The sequence below is a fragment of the Sorex fumeus genome, unplaced genomic scaffold, assembly GCF_029834395.1.
Source record: "Sorex fumeus unplaced genomic scaffold, SorFum_2.1 ptg000086l, whole genome shotgun sequence".
Taxonomy (NCBI): domain Eukaryota; kingdom Metazoa; phylum Chordata; class Mammalia; order Eulipotyphla; family Soricidae; genus Sorex; species Sorex fumeus.
The window spans coordinates 13529072-13546326 of record NW_026606143.1 but is presented as its reverse complement, the minus strand read 5'-3'; the positions used below and the strand labels follow the sequence as shown (position 1 = coordinate 13546326).

The 17255-nt window shown below is 38.7% G+C and overlaps 1 protein-coding gene across 1 annotated transcript in view; it reads left to right on the top strand.

Annotated features, from left to right (window-relative positions):
- Positions 1-17255, top strand: part of CFAP47 (cilia and flagella associated protein 47) — a 606917-nt gene that overhangs the window by 478714 nt on the left and 110948 nt on the right. Inside the window, exons 54-55 of the mRNA XM_056131098.1 lie at positions 10988-11080; positions 15558-15681. Coding sequence (XP_055987073.1) covers positions 10988-11080; positions 15558-15681 — 217 coding nt within the window. The remainder of the gene's footprint in view (positions 1-10987; positions 11081-15557; positions 15682-17255) is intronic.

The window sequence follows — 17255 nt, the reverse complement described above, 5'->3', positions numbered from 1 at the left end:
TAGAGTGAATTCTCTAATCTCAAGAGAGTCTTAAAAATAAAAAGCAAAATAAAAAAATTTAAACTGGCGTGTGGGTGGCCTCTAAAAACTGACTATACTGCCTGTTTATGTCAAGAGCTGCAGTGAACATAGCTGTGCATATATCTTCCCGAATGAATGTCTCTTGGGACATTGATCCCTGGAAATGGGATTGTTGCACCAACTGGGAGCTCTGTTATTTTTTATTTGTTTTAAATACCCATATTGTTTTTATAGGGACTGGGTCAGATGACATTGGATCAACACTGAATGAAAGTTCATTTTCCTCCACACCCTAGCCAATACTTGTTACAGCCTTTTTACATATTCCATTTTCAGAGGTGTGAATTGATAGCTCATTGTCATTTTGACATGTGTTTCCCTGATACTTTGTGATAATGAACACTTTCTCATGTGTGTATTGGCTATCTGGATATCTTTTTTATGAATTGTGGAAGTGTCTATTCATCTCTTCTTCCCATTCTATTTATACGGGGTTATAATATTTTTGTTGTTGCTGAACTTTGTTAGGGGCTTTATACATTTTTTCATGTTAGTTCTTTATCTGAAGTATTGTGTGTGAATATCCTTCATCCAATCAGTAGGATGTCTTTTTAATTTTAGTCGGACTTTCTTTTGGCATACAAAACCGTTTTAACATCATATATCCCCTCTTGCTTACTTTTATTTTTGTTATCTTTGCCAGTGGAATCAGGTCACTGAAGACACTTTCGAGGTCTAGATCCTGGGGAGTTCTACCTGTTTTCCTTAGTGTATTTTTTAGCTTCTGGTCTAATCTCTAGGTATTTGATTCACTTTGAATTAGCTTTTGCGTATCATTTGAGATATGGATCCAGTTTCATTTTATTAACAAGTGTTATCCAGTTTCCCCCACACCATTTGAAGAGGCTTTTCTTGATCCACTTCATGCACCCAACTCCTTTGTCATTGATTATAAATATTCACAGAATATGAAGATTTATCACTGAGAATTCAGGTCTGATCCGCTGGTTTCTCAGGCTATTCCAGTACCATACTGTTTTCAGTGCTATAATCTTAGTCTTGTAGTATAGTTAAACACATTGACACTGGTGCTGCTCATTAAATGTGTGTGATCATTAAATGACACTGAAGTGTGAACCATTGGTGGTATATACCTGCTTCAAGTGTGAGTCACCTATGGTACATCCCCACATCAAAATACAATACCTCCAGTTTCTTTTTATCTTTGGATATTAATGTATGGGGGTCTTGCTCTGTTTTATGCATTAGTCCAAGTAGTTAAGGTCTCTTTCAGTATGATAACCGATGACTTTATATTTCTGGAAATGCCCTTTAAATATATTATTTCTCTATTCTCCCAGCTTTATTTCTACAACATCTATTCTGGATTTAGAACATGGGAGCTTGTATTTTAATTTTCTTAGTTCTTTCTCCACTTTATCTGACATTTGTGTTCAGCATTTTTGCTCAGTTTTTCTTTTGCTATTTCTGTTGAATTTTTTTGTCAACCATCAACATCTAAGACATTTTGTTGTTGCTGTTATTTAGATGTTTCTTTTGTTTTTTTCTAAAAAACACTTTCAACACTCTTCTTATTTCATGTTTTATATTTTTTCTCTTTTATCCCTGGAGATATATTTTAATAGGTTACCGTCTTTGTCTATATTTGTATGCATTCTCATCATTCTTTCCTTAGAAAGATCCTCCATCATTTGATTTGTATTTGATGCCAAGACAGGGAATTGCTGGTTTCATAGAAAAGCTCAGTTTTTATTTCCCTGAGACATGTCATTATTATTTTCTAAAGAGACTGAACCAGTAAACATTCCTACCAACAATAGATGAGACTTTTTTTTACCAGCATCCATGCCAGTACTATTTTTGTTGTTGTAATTATTCTATTTTATATATTCCATTCTTGAATGAGATATCTAATTGTTTTGATTTACATTTCCCTGATGATAAGTGTTGCCAAGCAATATTTTTCATACAATTAAAGACCATGTGTATGTTTTTTGTTAGGGAAGTACCCTTTTTTGACATGTTTTTTTGGTCCTAACTTATTTGTTTTGTCTGTTTGTTTATATTTTGATTTGTTTTTTGCTATTTTTTGTTAAGTTTGCAAGTACCCTTTGTCAGATGAATAGTGGACAAATATTCTTCTCAGTCTATGGGTATCTTTTATTCTAGTCATTTGTTTTGAAGTGCAGAAGCTTCTTATTTTAAGTTGTTCCACATGTTTATTTTTACTTCTGTTTGCTTGGCCAATGGCATTCAGTCATTGAAATGCCTTTAGAATCAATGTCATGAGTATTTTCCCTCAATATAATGTATGGATTTGGACATATTATCAAAGTCTGTAATCCATTCTTACAATAGGCTGACCAGTTTTCCCACCACCATTTGTTGAAGCTTTCCTTGCTCCAATTCACACTCCTAGCTTCTTTGTCAAAGATTAGCTGACTATATACATATATATATATATATATATATATGAGAATATGTCTCTGAACTCTCAGAATTATTTCATTGGTCTGGGTGGGAGTCTGTCTTTATTATAGTGCCACACTGGGTTGATTAATATATTAATATAGCTTTATAGTGTTGTTTAAAATTGAAGAAAGATAAGCCATGTACCCTCTAATGTGCGCCTTCATGTGCTCTTCTTAATGAAAGTAGCAGTCATGTTGTATTAGGGCAATATTATTCCAAAAACATCTTCACTAATTGTAGTTGCATCTGCCACAAGCTTATCTACAAGTAAGCTCCCTTTCTGAGATATTTGAATTAAAATTCAGTATATATATATATATATATATATATATATATATATATATATGAAAGGAGACATCCACGACATTGGCAACTATCGCCCAATCTGCCTATTGTCTGTCATCTACAAACTATTCACTTGAGTCATCCTGAATAGGATTAGCAGAACACTAGATGAAGGACAACCATGTGAACAAGCTGGATTCCAAAAAGGATTCAGTACCATCGACCATATCCACACAATAACCAAGCCCATTGAGGTATCTCGGGAGTTCAAGATGCCACTCTGTCTAACGTTCATTGATTTAAAGAAGGCCTTTGATTCTGTTGAGACGGAAGCGGTCATGGAAGCCCTAGCCAATCAGGGCGTACAAACTCAATACATCAGGATCCTTCGTGAGCTCTATTGAGGATTCACTACCAAGATCTCACCATTGTACAAAGAAGTAATCATCCATATCAAGAGAGGGGTTCGGCAGGGTGATACCATTTCACCGAAACTCTTCAGTGCCACCCTCGAGAACATCATGCGACGACTGGAATGGGAAAACATGGGAGTGAAGATAGATGGTCGGCAACTACACCACCTCCGCTTTGCTGATGACATCGTTCTAATAACACCAAACATCAACCAAGCGACACAAATGCTGAACGACTTTGACCGTGAATGTGGAAAGGTCGGACTACAGCTGAATCTTACGAAGACAATGTTTATGAGAAACAGCCTTGTTCCTGATGCTCCATTCGCTCTCAACGGAACCACCATCTCCGAATGCAACAGTTATATATACCTAGGTCGAGAAATCAACATGATGAATGACTTGGCATCTGAGTTGCGCAGGAGGAAGAGAGCGGCTTGGAATGCCTTCAAGAGCATTGAAGAAATAACTAAAAGGACAAAGAACCTCCAGCTACGAGCACATCTCTTTGATTCCACTATTCTTCCTGCATTAACATATGCCTCAGAGACCTGGACCCTACGAAAACAGGATGAGAACACTATTCGGGTCTCTCAAAGAGGAATCGAAAGAACTATGCTTGGAATATCACGATTCACTCAAATGAGAGATAGAATCCGGAGTTCTGATCTTCGTCAACGCTCAAGAATCAGGGACGCTGTCTCATTTGCCAAGACATCAAAAATCAGATGGGCTGGACACGTAATGAGGTTTACAGACAACCGCTGGACTAGAGCCATTACTGATTGGATTCCACGAGACATCAAAAGATCACATGGACGCCCACCTATAAGATGGTCAGACTTCTTCGTCAAGACCCTAAATGATCGGTTTGAGGCTCTACATGTTCCTAAAACGAACAGATACCATTGGGCTACACTAGCACGCAACCGGGATGAATGGAGACGTTACTGGCACCCGCTAAATAAATCGATGAATAACGGGGATTAAGTGATTAAGTGATATATATATATATATATATATATATATATATATATAAAATTGAATCACTGTGAGATACACAGTTACAAAGTCATGGTTGGGTTTTGGTCATACAGTGTTCCAATACACATCCCTCCACCTGTGTACATTTCCCACCACCAATGTCCCCAGTTTCCCTCCCGCCCAGCTCCCCACTAGCTTGTCCCTTTGTCAGGCACTCTCTCTCTCTCTCTGTCTTTCTCTCTCTCCCATTCCCCCCTTTTGTGCATTATGATTTGCCATACAGACACTGAGAACTTATAATGTTGTTCCTTTACCTATTTTCAGCACTCACTTCTTATCCAGAATGATCATTCCCAACTATCATTATCATAGTGATTTCTTATCTATCCCATCTCCCTTTCATAACTTCATATTTTCTAACAGCTGTGTAGCATTCCATTGTGTAGATGTACCAAAGTTTCTTTAACTAGTCAACTGGTTAAAACTTTCTCAGGCACTAGAGTTGTTTCCAGATTCTGGCTATGTGAATAAGTGCTGCAGTTAACATAGAGGTGCAGATGACTTTTCTGCAGAGTGTTTTTGGGGCCCCAGGGTATATTCCCTGAATGACATTGCTGGGTCATCTGGAAACTCCTAGCTTTTTGAGGAATGCCAATATTGTTTTCCAAAAAAGGCTGGAACAGTTGGTATTACCACCTCTCTCCATGAATCTGCACTGGCACTGGTTGGTCTTATTCTTTTTGATGTGTGCCAATCTCTGTGGTTGTGAGATGATATCCCATTGCTGTTTTGATATGCATCTCCCTGATGATTAGTGACAATGAGCATTTTTTCATGTGCCTTTTGGCCATTTGTATTTCTTTTTTTTCCTTTTTGGGTCACACCTGGCGATGCACAGAAGTTACTCCTGACTCTGCACTCAGGAATTACTCCTGGTGGTGCTCAGGGGACCATATGGGATGCTGGGAATCAAACTTGGGTCAACCGTGTGCAAGGCAAATGCCCTACCCTAGGCAAATGCCCTACCCACTCTACTATTGCTCCAGCCCCTTGTATTTCTTCTTTGAGGAAGTTTCTGTTCATTTCTTCTACCCAGTTTTTGATGGGTTGATGTTTTTTATTGTTATGTTCTATCAGTGTCTTATATAGCTTGGATATTAATCCCTTATCTGATGGATATCGGGTAAATTTTTTCCCATTCCATGGGCTGTCTCTGTATTCTGTTCACTGTTTATTTTGAGGTGAAGAAGCTTTTTAATTTATGTAGTCCAATTTGTTTATCTCCACTTCTACTTGCTTGGTCAGTGGTCTATTTTCACTGTGTTAATTTTCCCAATCCATGAGGAGGGGATATGTCTCCATTTCCTGGTATTCTCTTTTATTTTTTGAATTATTATTTTAGAATTCTCTTCGTATAGGTTCTTCAACACTTTAGTTAAGTTGATCCCAAAGTACATGATTTTCTGAGGTGCAATTATGAGCTCGATTGTTTTCTTAACATCTCTTTCTTCTCTTCCATTATTTGTATATAGAAAAGCTATGGGCTTTGGGGTATTGATTTTGTAACCTGACACTTTACTATTTGAAACTATTGCTTCTAGAAGCTATTTATAGATTCTTTAGAGTTTTTTTAAAAATAGAGTCATGCCATCTGCAAATAGTGAGAGTTTGACTTCTTTCTTTCCTCTGGATGCCCTTGATATCTTTTTCTTGTCTAACTGCTATAGCAGGTACTTCTAGTGCTATATTGAATAGAAGTGGTGAGAGTCAGCCACCGTTGTCTTGTGACTAATCTTAGACGGAAGGCTTTTAGTATTTCCCCATTAAGAATATTGCTTGCTGTGGGCTTGTGGTAGATTGGATTGATTTGTATTGAGGAAAGTTCCTTCAACTCCTATTTTGTTGAATTTTATCATGAATGGTTACTTGATCTTTTTGAATGCTTTCTCTGTGTTTGTTGATACAATCATATGTTTTTTTTATCTTTTCTTTTATTGTGTTATGTTGGTTATGTTGGTGTCTTATGTTGGTTGACTTGTGAGTGTTAAATCATTCTTGCAATCCTAGGATGAATCCTACTTGGTCATAGTGTATAATCTTTTGATGAGTTGTTGAATTCTATTTGCTAAAGTTTTGTTGAGGATCTTTCCATCTTGTTCATCAGGGATATCGTCCTGTAATTCCCCTTTTTGGTTGTGTCTCTGTCTGCTTTTGTTATCAAGGTGATACTTGTGTCATAGAAACTGGGAGTGTTTCTGTTTCTTCAGTTTCATGGAAAAGCTTGAAAAATATTGACAGTAGGACCTCTTTAAAGGTTTGGAAAAATTCACTAGTTAATCCATCTGGGTCAGGGCTTTTGTTTTGGGGGATGGTTTTGAATACCATTTCAATTTCTTTTATGGTAGTAGGTATGATAGGTATTCCAAATCTTGATTCAGCCTTGGGTGGTTATAGGAATCCAGGTATCTAACCATTTCTTCAAGGTTCTCTTGTTTCTGGCATAAAGAGTCTCAAAGTTATCTCTAATGATTTTCTAATGAATTTATATTGTTTCTGTTGTGATGCTCCCCCTTTCACTTCAGTTGATTCAGTTTTTTAGGGTTATGTCTCTCTCTTTGTGAGTCTTGCTAGTTGTTTATCAGTTTTATTTTCTCAAAGAACCAGCTCTTGGTTTCATTGATCTTTTGGATTGATTTTGGGATTCTATTAATTTCTGCTCTGTTTCATTATTTCCTTTCTCCTGCTTGGTTTTGGTCCTCTTTGGTCATTTTCCAAGACATTGAAGTTGTGAAGTTATTTATTTGGGCCCTTCCTTCCTACCTGATGTATGCTTGCACAACTATAAACTTTCTTCTTAACACTGCTCTTGTTGTGTCCACAAATTTTGGTAGCTCAAGTCTTCATTCTTGTTTGTTTCCAGGAATCTTTTGATTTTCATTCTAAGCCACTGGTTCTCCATTAGAGAGTTGTTTAATTTCCAGTGTTTGATTTGATTTTCTGTTTCTGTTTCTGATTAACATCTATTTTCAATGCATAGTTGTCTATAAAGACAACTGATACAATTTCTATCCTCTTGATTTTATGTAGGTCTGTTTTGTGGCCCAGCATGTGGTCTGTCTTGTAATATATCCCATGTGCACTGATGAATGTGTATTCAGCTTTTTGGCATAGAAAATCTTATATATATATATATATATATATATATATATATATATATATATATATATTAACTCCCATATTAACTCCCTCTCTTCTATTTCTTCCCTCAAATTTAGTATTTCTTTTTTTGAGACTTGATTGAAATGTTTTATTCCAATGAAATTTTTTATGCAATCGCAAAAGAACTTATATGCTGACAACCACATTATCTTTTATGTCCATACTTTCATTCACAATTATAACAGAGCTTAATAATGTATTGAAACCAGAGTTACTTGCTTCGTCTTCTAACTTTTAAATGAAACTGTCAGTCTTCCTAGATTTTTTCATACTTTACAATCGAAAGAATAGATGGAGGACAGCTTCCATATATGAGTATCACTATCACTATCACTATCACCCTGTTGTTCATAGATTCACTCGAGTGGGCCCAGTAACAACTCCATCTGTCCCCGTCACGTGCTAGTGTAGCCCAATGACATATTGGGGGCTCCTTCAGGATCAGGAGAATGAGGACCATTCATTGTTACTGTTTTTGACATATCGACTACACCACGGTTAGCTTGTCAGGCTCTGCCGTGTGGGCGAGATACTCTCAGTAGCTTGTAGGGCTCTCCGAGATGGATGGAGACTTTTGGAGGCTTTTGGGGCAGCCTCTAATCACCTTTACTGGTGTTCCTAGTCAGGCAGATAGGCGGGTTATGATCCTTTCAGTAGCCTGCTGGGTTCTCTGAGAGTGAGAACTAGAGAATAAGAGGTCTTATAAGCACAGCCGCGCACTTCTGGGAGCTTGATTTTAGAGTCTCTGGATTCTGGCCATTGAAGGGGTTACACAGCAGTTGGTGGGTGTAACTGTCTAACTACTGGAAGGTGGGGGAGGTGGGTGGAGGAGGGCCAGTCCCGAACTGAGCAGGCTTGGAGATCTCAGCCCCGGGTCCCGCACACCTGGGTTCCTCTGCCGGTTCCTCGTCCAAGCGTGCGGAGTGTGGTCTCAGCATGGCTTTGGCTGGGTCCTGGTCTCTAGTCCTTTATCTAAATAGAAGAGATGTTGTTGAGGGTTGAAGATTCAGCCTTTTCTGGTGTTATTTAAATCACAACAAATGCTGAGTCCTTTAGGTGTGCACCGGTTGGAGGCTCGTGCCCGCCCAGGGACACCAGATGTGTAAACACACAAAAAGGACGGGCAAAGGGACAGCAGTGGCCTATCTCTCCCGCCGCCCGCATTCGGTAGTCTCAGGCTGTTTCCCCACTCCAGGGAGGTCGATGGCGATGGTCAGGCTAGGGAAGGAAACGAGGGCCAGACTGGTTGGTCTTAGTAGCAATTTATTACATGGAAGAGATGTATGTCATGGGGGCCCCCAGGATCTCTTAAGCACATGCTCCTTTGTTCTCTCAGCTTCTGTCCCCATTCTCTCAGACCTGTCTCTTCGGTTCTTTCAGCATATTACCCCCGTTCTCTCAGGCATGTGTTCCTGAGTATCTTTAAGAATACAAATCTTTAAGAATAGAAAATATAAAATTTTAAGTTAATGTACAGACTTACACTGCTAAGATTGCATTAAGTGTCAAATTGCTTTAGGGACTATTTATTTTTTTAAATTTTTATTAGTGAAACATCATACAAATTTTTGTGCTTGGGTTTCAGTTATACAATGATTGAGTACCCATCCCTCCACCAGTGCCCATTCTCCACCTCCAATGCTCCCAGTATCCCTCCTACCCCTCCATCCGACCCCACCCCTGTGGCAGGGCATTCCCTTTTGTTTTCTCTCTCCTTGGGGTGCTGTGGTTTGCAAAATAGGCTTTGAGTGGCAATCATATTCGGTCCATAGTCTACTTTCAGCATGCATCTCTCACCCTAGGAGGATCCTCCCAACACCCTTTATTTGGAGCTCCCTTCTCTAGCTGAGCTGCCTTTTCCCCTAGCAGATGCAGCTGGCCTCCAAGCCAAATTTAGTATTTCTTTGCTGAGGTTTAGTTTATTTGATCTATCAAGAGGTGACAAAATTGATGTTGAAATCTCCAACTGCTACTGTGTTGATGTCAGTGTCTTTCTCCAAGTCTATCAGCAGTTGTTTTAAGTATTGTGCATAAAAATATATGCAGTAGGTGTATATATGTTTAGACGTGTGAGTTCATCCTGATGTTCAAATCCCATGATCATTAAGAAATGGCCTTCACTGTCTCTTATAACCTTCAGTATGAAGTATATGGCATCTAATACTAGTGAGTCCACCCCTGCTTTTTTGAGGGAGTTGTTTGCTTGAACAATTGTTTTTCAGCCTTTGACTTTGATTCTGCATTTGCTTTTACTGTTCAAATGTGTTTCTTGAAGGCACCAGAGTGTTGGGTTCAATTTCATAATCCTGGCTACTCTGTCTCTTGAATGATGCATTTGGTCCATTGACATTGAGGGAGATTATTGTGAGGGTGTTATTGTGCCATCGTTTTTTGTAGAAGTTTGGTATACACTTGGAGCTCGTCTTGTCTTAAAGTAGCCCATTTAGTTCTTGTAACAATTGTTCTTCTTTGAGCCTATGAAGTTCCTGTGTTGTTGTTTATCTGCCAAGTCGTGTATTGTTTTTTCAAATCTGAATGAGAGTCTGGCCTGGTAAAGTATTCTTGGAGAGGTGTTCATTTCACTAAGTTTTTTCCACTGTATCCCACCACTGTCTTCAGGCTACACTGTTTCATCTGATTAGTCTGCTGTGAATCTTCAGGATGCTCCTTTGTAAGCAATTTCCTTTGAAATTGTTGCTTTCAGCATTCTGTCTCTATGTATAGTTTTCATCATTCTGTTTAGGATGTGTCTTGGGATATTTTCATCTGGATTTCTATTAGCTGGTGTCCTTGGGCCTCTTGGATCTGGTGGATGCACTGTTCAGCTCTGGGAACTTCTCAGCGATGATGGCTTTGACAGTTGCTTCTTCATCTGAGTTTTCTTCCTTTCCCTCTGGGATGCTAATGATTCTTATGTTGATCCTCTTGAATTCATTCTGATGTTCTCTTGTCATCTGTTGGTTTTATTTTGAGCTTCTTTTCCATCTTCTGCTGTTGTCTAGAGATTCTCTGTACATCATCATGGGGCTCGCTGATTATGTCCTCAGCACTTGTTACTCTGCTGCTGAAGCGTTCCATTGAGTTTTTCATCTCACCTACCAGGTTTTTTAGATCTGTCCTTTCTTCTTGTATTTTAGTTTGTATTTTCCTTATTTCTTCTCTCGTGTCCTCTTGTATTTTATTGGCATCTTCATTCACTAAGCTTGCTGAGTTTCTGTGTTTCTTTACATTATGACCTTTGCAGTTTGGAATTGTTTCTTATGTGTTGTTGTGTGCTTAGAAGCTACAGGTAGGGTATTTTTGTATGTTTATGGTGTGTTATGGAAAGGTGAAGAAATGCACAGGTGCAGAGTGAAGCCTGTGCCTTCGCGGACAAGGTTCGTTACTGGCTTGCAGAGGAACATTGGTGACCCTCACGTCTATCCAGAGTCCTGGCTCATGCTGAGATGAGGGCTTTCTTTTCTCAGTATGTTTTTGAAAGATGCAAGTCAGTTCATAACCATCATCATCTTTATCAAATTTTCAGTGAACACGTTTTAGAACACATTTATGAACTTTATCTTTCCTTTCAGGTACATCAGTCAAAATATTACTTTAAATAATCCTACACATCAAGAATTGGAATTGAAAGGAAGGAGCACTAATCCTATAAATTTTATCCTGAATTTACCCACACAGCCAGTAAGTATATTTAGAAAACAAAGTAAGCCACCACAACTAGTATTTTCTGCTTCTGATTTTGGAACAGTGTCACTGTCACTGTCACTGTCCTCCCCTTGTTTATCGATTTTCTCAAGCAGACCCAGTAACGTCTCCATCGTGAGACTTTGTTGTTACTCTGTTTGGCATATCGAATATGCCACAGGTAGCTTGCCAGGCTTTGCCGTGTGGGCGAGATACTCTCGGTAGCTTGCCGGGCTCTCTGAGAGGGGCAGAGTTATCGAACTTGGGTTGGCCATGTTGGCTGTGTGCAAGACAAACGCTCTACCTCTGTGCTATCCCTCCAGACCTTGGAACACCATATAAGGTAATATTATTTGAATTATTAATAAGACGTCCAATTCCTAATATTCAAAAAGATAATATATATCCCAAGTTGGGCTGGAGCGATAGCACAGCGGTAGGACGTTTGCCTTACAAGCAGCCAACATGGCCGACCCGAGTTCGATTCCTCCGCCCCTCTTGGAGAGCCCGGCAAGCTACCGAGAGTATCTCGCCCACACGACAGAGCCTGGCAAGCTACCCGTGACGTATTTGATATGCCAAACATGGTAACAACAAGTCTCATGATGGAGACGTTACTGGGCCCGCTCGAGCAAATCGATGAACAATGGTAGGACCATGACTGTGATCATATCCCAAATTTAATTTATCAAAAGCACCATAATCATATAAATGTTTGAAGGTATATCAGATTGAATGTTCCATATATCACAGAACTCTCATTTATCTGTGCTGTATTTGTTACCTTTTTAACATTCCATAATCCTAATGACATGATTTTGACTCAAAAGTCATTCTTTCCTTCCAGAATCCCAAGAGGACTGTTTTCTTTCTAGTATTTCATGAGTGTCTGGCTACCAATCCATTACACACCTCTTTATCTGCTCCATTTTCTCATGTTTTTGTTCCTGACCATGATTAGAGCTAAATAGTGGTCATCAGCCACTTTTCCTCTATGCAAATAATAAGTTTAGTTTGAAGATTTAACATCACAAAGTTTCCAAAGCATACAATACCAAATATGTATAGTAAATGCTAAAACCATACTTTCAAGAAAACTTTAAAGTGATATAAATATAATAGATTATGTTCTTCAGAGGATGTCACATAAATCATGCATGTGGCATTACTTAAGTTGATATTGTATTTAAATAGAATTTTTATTTGATGATCAAGAAACATGCAATGTGGTTTCTTTAATCATTTCTTAAAACCATCTCTTGTCAGTCACTGCCAACTGATGCCTATATATATATACACATATATAAAATTTGTTCACAAGTGCTGCATATCAAATTATATTTTACTAAGTATTTTCTTGCTAAAATTGACATGTAATTCAATCTGAAAAATGCATTAATTGTACACACATTTGTGTCACAAAACAATGCATAAACTATATGCTGTTCATGTATCACAAAATACTGCCTACACTATAAGGTGTTCAGTTACTAAAAAACTTAAATAAATCACTATAAAATTGTGTTTTTATATCATTTATATGACTACTTTTATAAAAGGTTTAAGGGAAGACAAATGCCAAACAATGTAGATGACACCACACATTCTATAATAACTTTTCAATCCATTCATAACTGCCAATGTCCTCCCGTTGTTCATCGATTTGCTCGAGCAGGCCCAGTAACATTGTGAGACTTGTAACTGTGTTTGGCATATCGAATACATCACGGGTAGCTTGCCAGGCTTTGCTGTGCAGGCGAGATGCTCTCGGTAGCTTGCCGGGCTCTCCAAGAGGGGTAGAGGAATCGAACTCGGGTCAGCCCAGTTGGCAGCGTGCAAGGCAAACGCCCTACCCACTGTGCTACCACTCCATCCCATTCATACTTTTATATATTTATCAAACTTCATTGAATACTGAATATGAAATTATTTTAATTATTAGGAAACAACTCAAAAATAATTTCAGAAATGATGGAATACTGTTACAGAGCAAGCACGAGCATAAACTGATGGGAATGATAACTTAGGGAAAGAGTATATGTACACATAGAGACATACAACTTAATTCTTGGTCTTGCAGAGTATTTGTGTTTGCATAAAGATTTTTAAATATTGCTGATTTATTTTAAGTAAGAATAAATGAATTAGCAGGGAAAATGATATAAATGAGTTGCTTCCCATTATATGTTAAAAAAATTCAAAGATACAGGTTGAATCATTTGAAGCACAAATTTATACCTAAACTGACTGTGTTTTTGTTTTTGTTTGGGGCCACACCCTGCAATGCTCAGCGATTACTCCTGGCTTTACATTCAGGAATTACTCCAGGAGGTTCTCGGGGCCATGTTGAATGCCTGTGAATGAACCTGGGTTAGCCACATGCAATGCAAATGTCCTATCCTTGTCCTTTTGCTCCAGCAACCCAACTGATTGTTATATTAGTAATTTTCCATATTTTATCTCTTACATTTCTTATTGTTCAATTTAAAGGTAAATTGTAGGTACTATGCTACCTATGCAACCTATATTTATTCAGAGAATGGTAATTTCCTATTCATCTAGTTTATATATCATTTATATAGATTTTAGATTACTCAGCTGTCACAGGGTGAGCAAGAACTTTTGTAAGCTTATACATTTGAGTTATTTATCAAAATAATGCAGTTACAATTTAATCTATTTTAAGTTTCTTCAATCTCATTTTTCAAAAAGATTCTACTTGTGATATATGTACGTATATGTACATATGCATATGTATTCATTATACTAAGCCTATGACAATTAAATTCTAGCCAGTGGTGTTTATATTTCTTTTCCATGAAATTATAAGTGGAATATATATTTTTCAGTGAATTTCTTTGAATTTTATTTTAAGTAAGGAACTCTGTTGAGGTACTGCTTGCGTATATATACTCCCTCAAGTTTCACCACATACCTCTTGACATTTGTTTGTAGAATTTTAATCCAGACATTAAAAAGAATACTTAAACCACATGGTTAGGAAGTGAGAAACTAGAATTAAAACAACGTTCTGTGGATTTTCCAATGAAAAGACTAATCTTCATACATGTGTATGTTGTATATACCACATGTACATCTAGAGATCTGTCTTTCATGTTTTTTAATTAAAAGACTATATAAAATGCAGCTTTGCATATTTATTATTTAGCCAAAGTTAATATTGAAATTAATTTGCACCTCTTAAATGCAAATCACCTTGAAACAGTGAAGAGGTCAGTGGAAGAACCAGCCTTACTTATATAACCAAAAATACAAAGGTGTTTGCCATAGGGGTGAGGCTGAAGGACTGGAGCATGCTGTGTATGCTGGAACCCCAGGTTCAGTCGCCCACTTCCACCACCACACGATCCCCCAAGAACAACCAGGAGTGATAGTGATCACCGATCTGGGAGTAGCATCCAGGCCTGCCAGGTATCCCTAGGAACCCCCTTGCTGCAGGTGCTGGGAATGAGACTCAGTGCTAGAGCACACCCCTTGCATGTGTGAGTCCCTAATTCAGTTTGTATTACCACAAAAATCAATAATATGAGGTGCGGAGGACTCCCAAGCTCTGTTCAGGAGTCCCGGAGGCCCCTTCCACCAAGTCACAGATTACCAGGCCAGCAACTCAATGCAAGGACCCCCAGATGCAATGCTGGTCTGTCCTTGGGTGCCAAGGAATACCCAGGCTACCCCCCATAGTGCTCAGGGGTTTCTAGTGCCCACCCTGTGGTGCTTGCAGGATGAGATGGTATCTAGAATTCAACCAGGATTGGACCAGATACACAGCATATATGTGATAAAACATAAAGACAAAGTGAATTGTGCAGTTTTTAAAAGGATGCTGTGCATTGCGCTCTGCTTAGAATCAGTTTCTTTCTTTTGATACCACTAAGGCTTTAAGTGAGGTTCCCACCCATTACCCTCATCACTCAAGATACACTCATACAGCTTATTGATTGATAAAGTATGGGTTCTTGAATAAAGTGCTTGGTTCTATATTTTGAGGGTTCCAGCTCAGCTTAAAAAATGAACTGACTTTTTCGGATCCAGAGAGGGTACAATGGGTCGGATGTATGCCTTGTATACAGCTGACCTAGGTTCAGTCCTTCGCATCCCATATGGTCCTTCAAACACTATCAGGAGTGATTCCTGAGTGCATCGGGTGGAGTAACCACTGAGCATTGATGGGTGTAGCCCAGAACCCCCTCCCAAAATTGGTTGATTATTTAATAGAAGTAATGAATTTATACGATGATTTTCTGTGAGCAGAACATGGCATTAATATTTGTAAATACTGTTTACTGCAGGCTATTTTACCAATATTCGCAAAGTACGCATACTAAGAATGGATAATATGTACAAGGAAGCATATTAGTCACACACATATCAACTCAGCACATACGTAGCATACAAAGATGTTGATCTAGAACAAAAGAACTGATTTTTGTTTTCTTTTCTTTCTGAACTTTCACAGCTGGTCATACCTCCATTTTCTAGCATGGAGGTATCTTTTAATTATTATCCTTCTACTCTTGGAAAAAATGATCAACAAGGTTCTATCATCTTCTCTTGTTCCCAGGTATGATCAAATTTTCTTGGACCAAGTCAAGATAAATGACTTCATAATAATGACTTCATATTTAAATATGAAGTCAATACATAAGCCTAACAAATAAAATAAGTTCATTGTAAATTAATTAGTATTTTGAAAATATGTTACATCTGAATATGGCATTTTTAAATCCTTAGATTGCTTGAGAATATATAGCCATATTTAAGGCATAGTCATCTTAATGTTCATGCCAAATTTATGACATGTGCGTTAATTATATAGATTTTAGCACTCAGATTTTTATAAATACAAATACAGAACTATTTTTAAATGTCATGTTGTAAATAGATTATTTTTTCAATCAATTTTATTTGTATTCCATTCCTGAATAATAGTGATCTTAAACAATGGTTAATAATTTGTAAGCACCTTTAAGCTTGCCACATGTCATTCTAAGAATGTCCTCAATATGCTATTAAACACAGTCCTTTGGTACATGTACTATTAACCCCATTTTACAGAGCAGGAAACTGAAAGATATTAAGCTCAGTCAGCTTGTAAGAAGACAAACTCAATGCCTTTGGCTTTTTTCCCCCAGTTTTTACAACTACAATTACAATTGGTCTCACTCACCTGACCCTCCATTTTTTATAATTTTATTTATTTATTGAATAACCGTGAGAGCAGTTACAAAGCTTTCGGGTCTAAGTCTCAGTCATACAATGAAACACCCGTACCTTCACCAGTGCCAATTCTCCACCCCCAACAACTGCAGTATACCCCCATCCCACACCCTTCCCCTACTTGTGGGGCAGATGATTTCCACATTACACTCTTCTTTGATCACATTCAATATTTTGACACCAGACCCACCATTATTATTTGAGATTTTACCCCAACACTCTGATCTGCTGAAAAGGCAACCATAGACAATTTGTTTTCTATTGCTGGTTATGAATAACATATGATGTCGCATGGCTGCAGCAGTGGCCACGCAATTTTGAAATTCTGAAATTTTAACAATTAAATCTGGAGGGATTTCTGCCAAAACCTGCTAGGTTCCGAGATTTTCTCCTGAGTCTCTGGGATCATGGCCGTTAAGCACATTGATCAGGAGCCAGAGAGGCCAGGCCATTCAAGGGTGATGACTTGGGGTCTCGTTGGGGGGATGGGGAGGAAAGGACCAGCTCCACCCCATCCCAAGGCCCAACATCTCGCCACTGCAGACCCAAACCTGACTGTCCAATGGCTTCTGGAGGATGGCAGCCACCAGGCACCAAGGTGGAGCAGGCGGAGTGACAGCACCCTTTCCCACCTGGGGTGGCCTGGCGACAGTATTCTACTGTGGGGTCCGGACGCATTTCTGCCAAAAGCCACTGGGTTCCGAGATTTTTTTCTGAGTCTCTGGGATCATGGCCGTTAAGGAGCTTGATCAGGAGCCAGAGAGGCCGTTCGTGGGCAATGACTTGGGGTCTCGTTGGGGTGGGGAGGACAGGACCGGCTCCAACCCCATCCCATGAGGCCCCAAATGTCTCGTCACTGTGGGCCCAAACCTGACTGTCTAATGGTCTCTGGAGGATGATGGCCACTGAGCCGCCAAG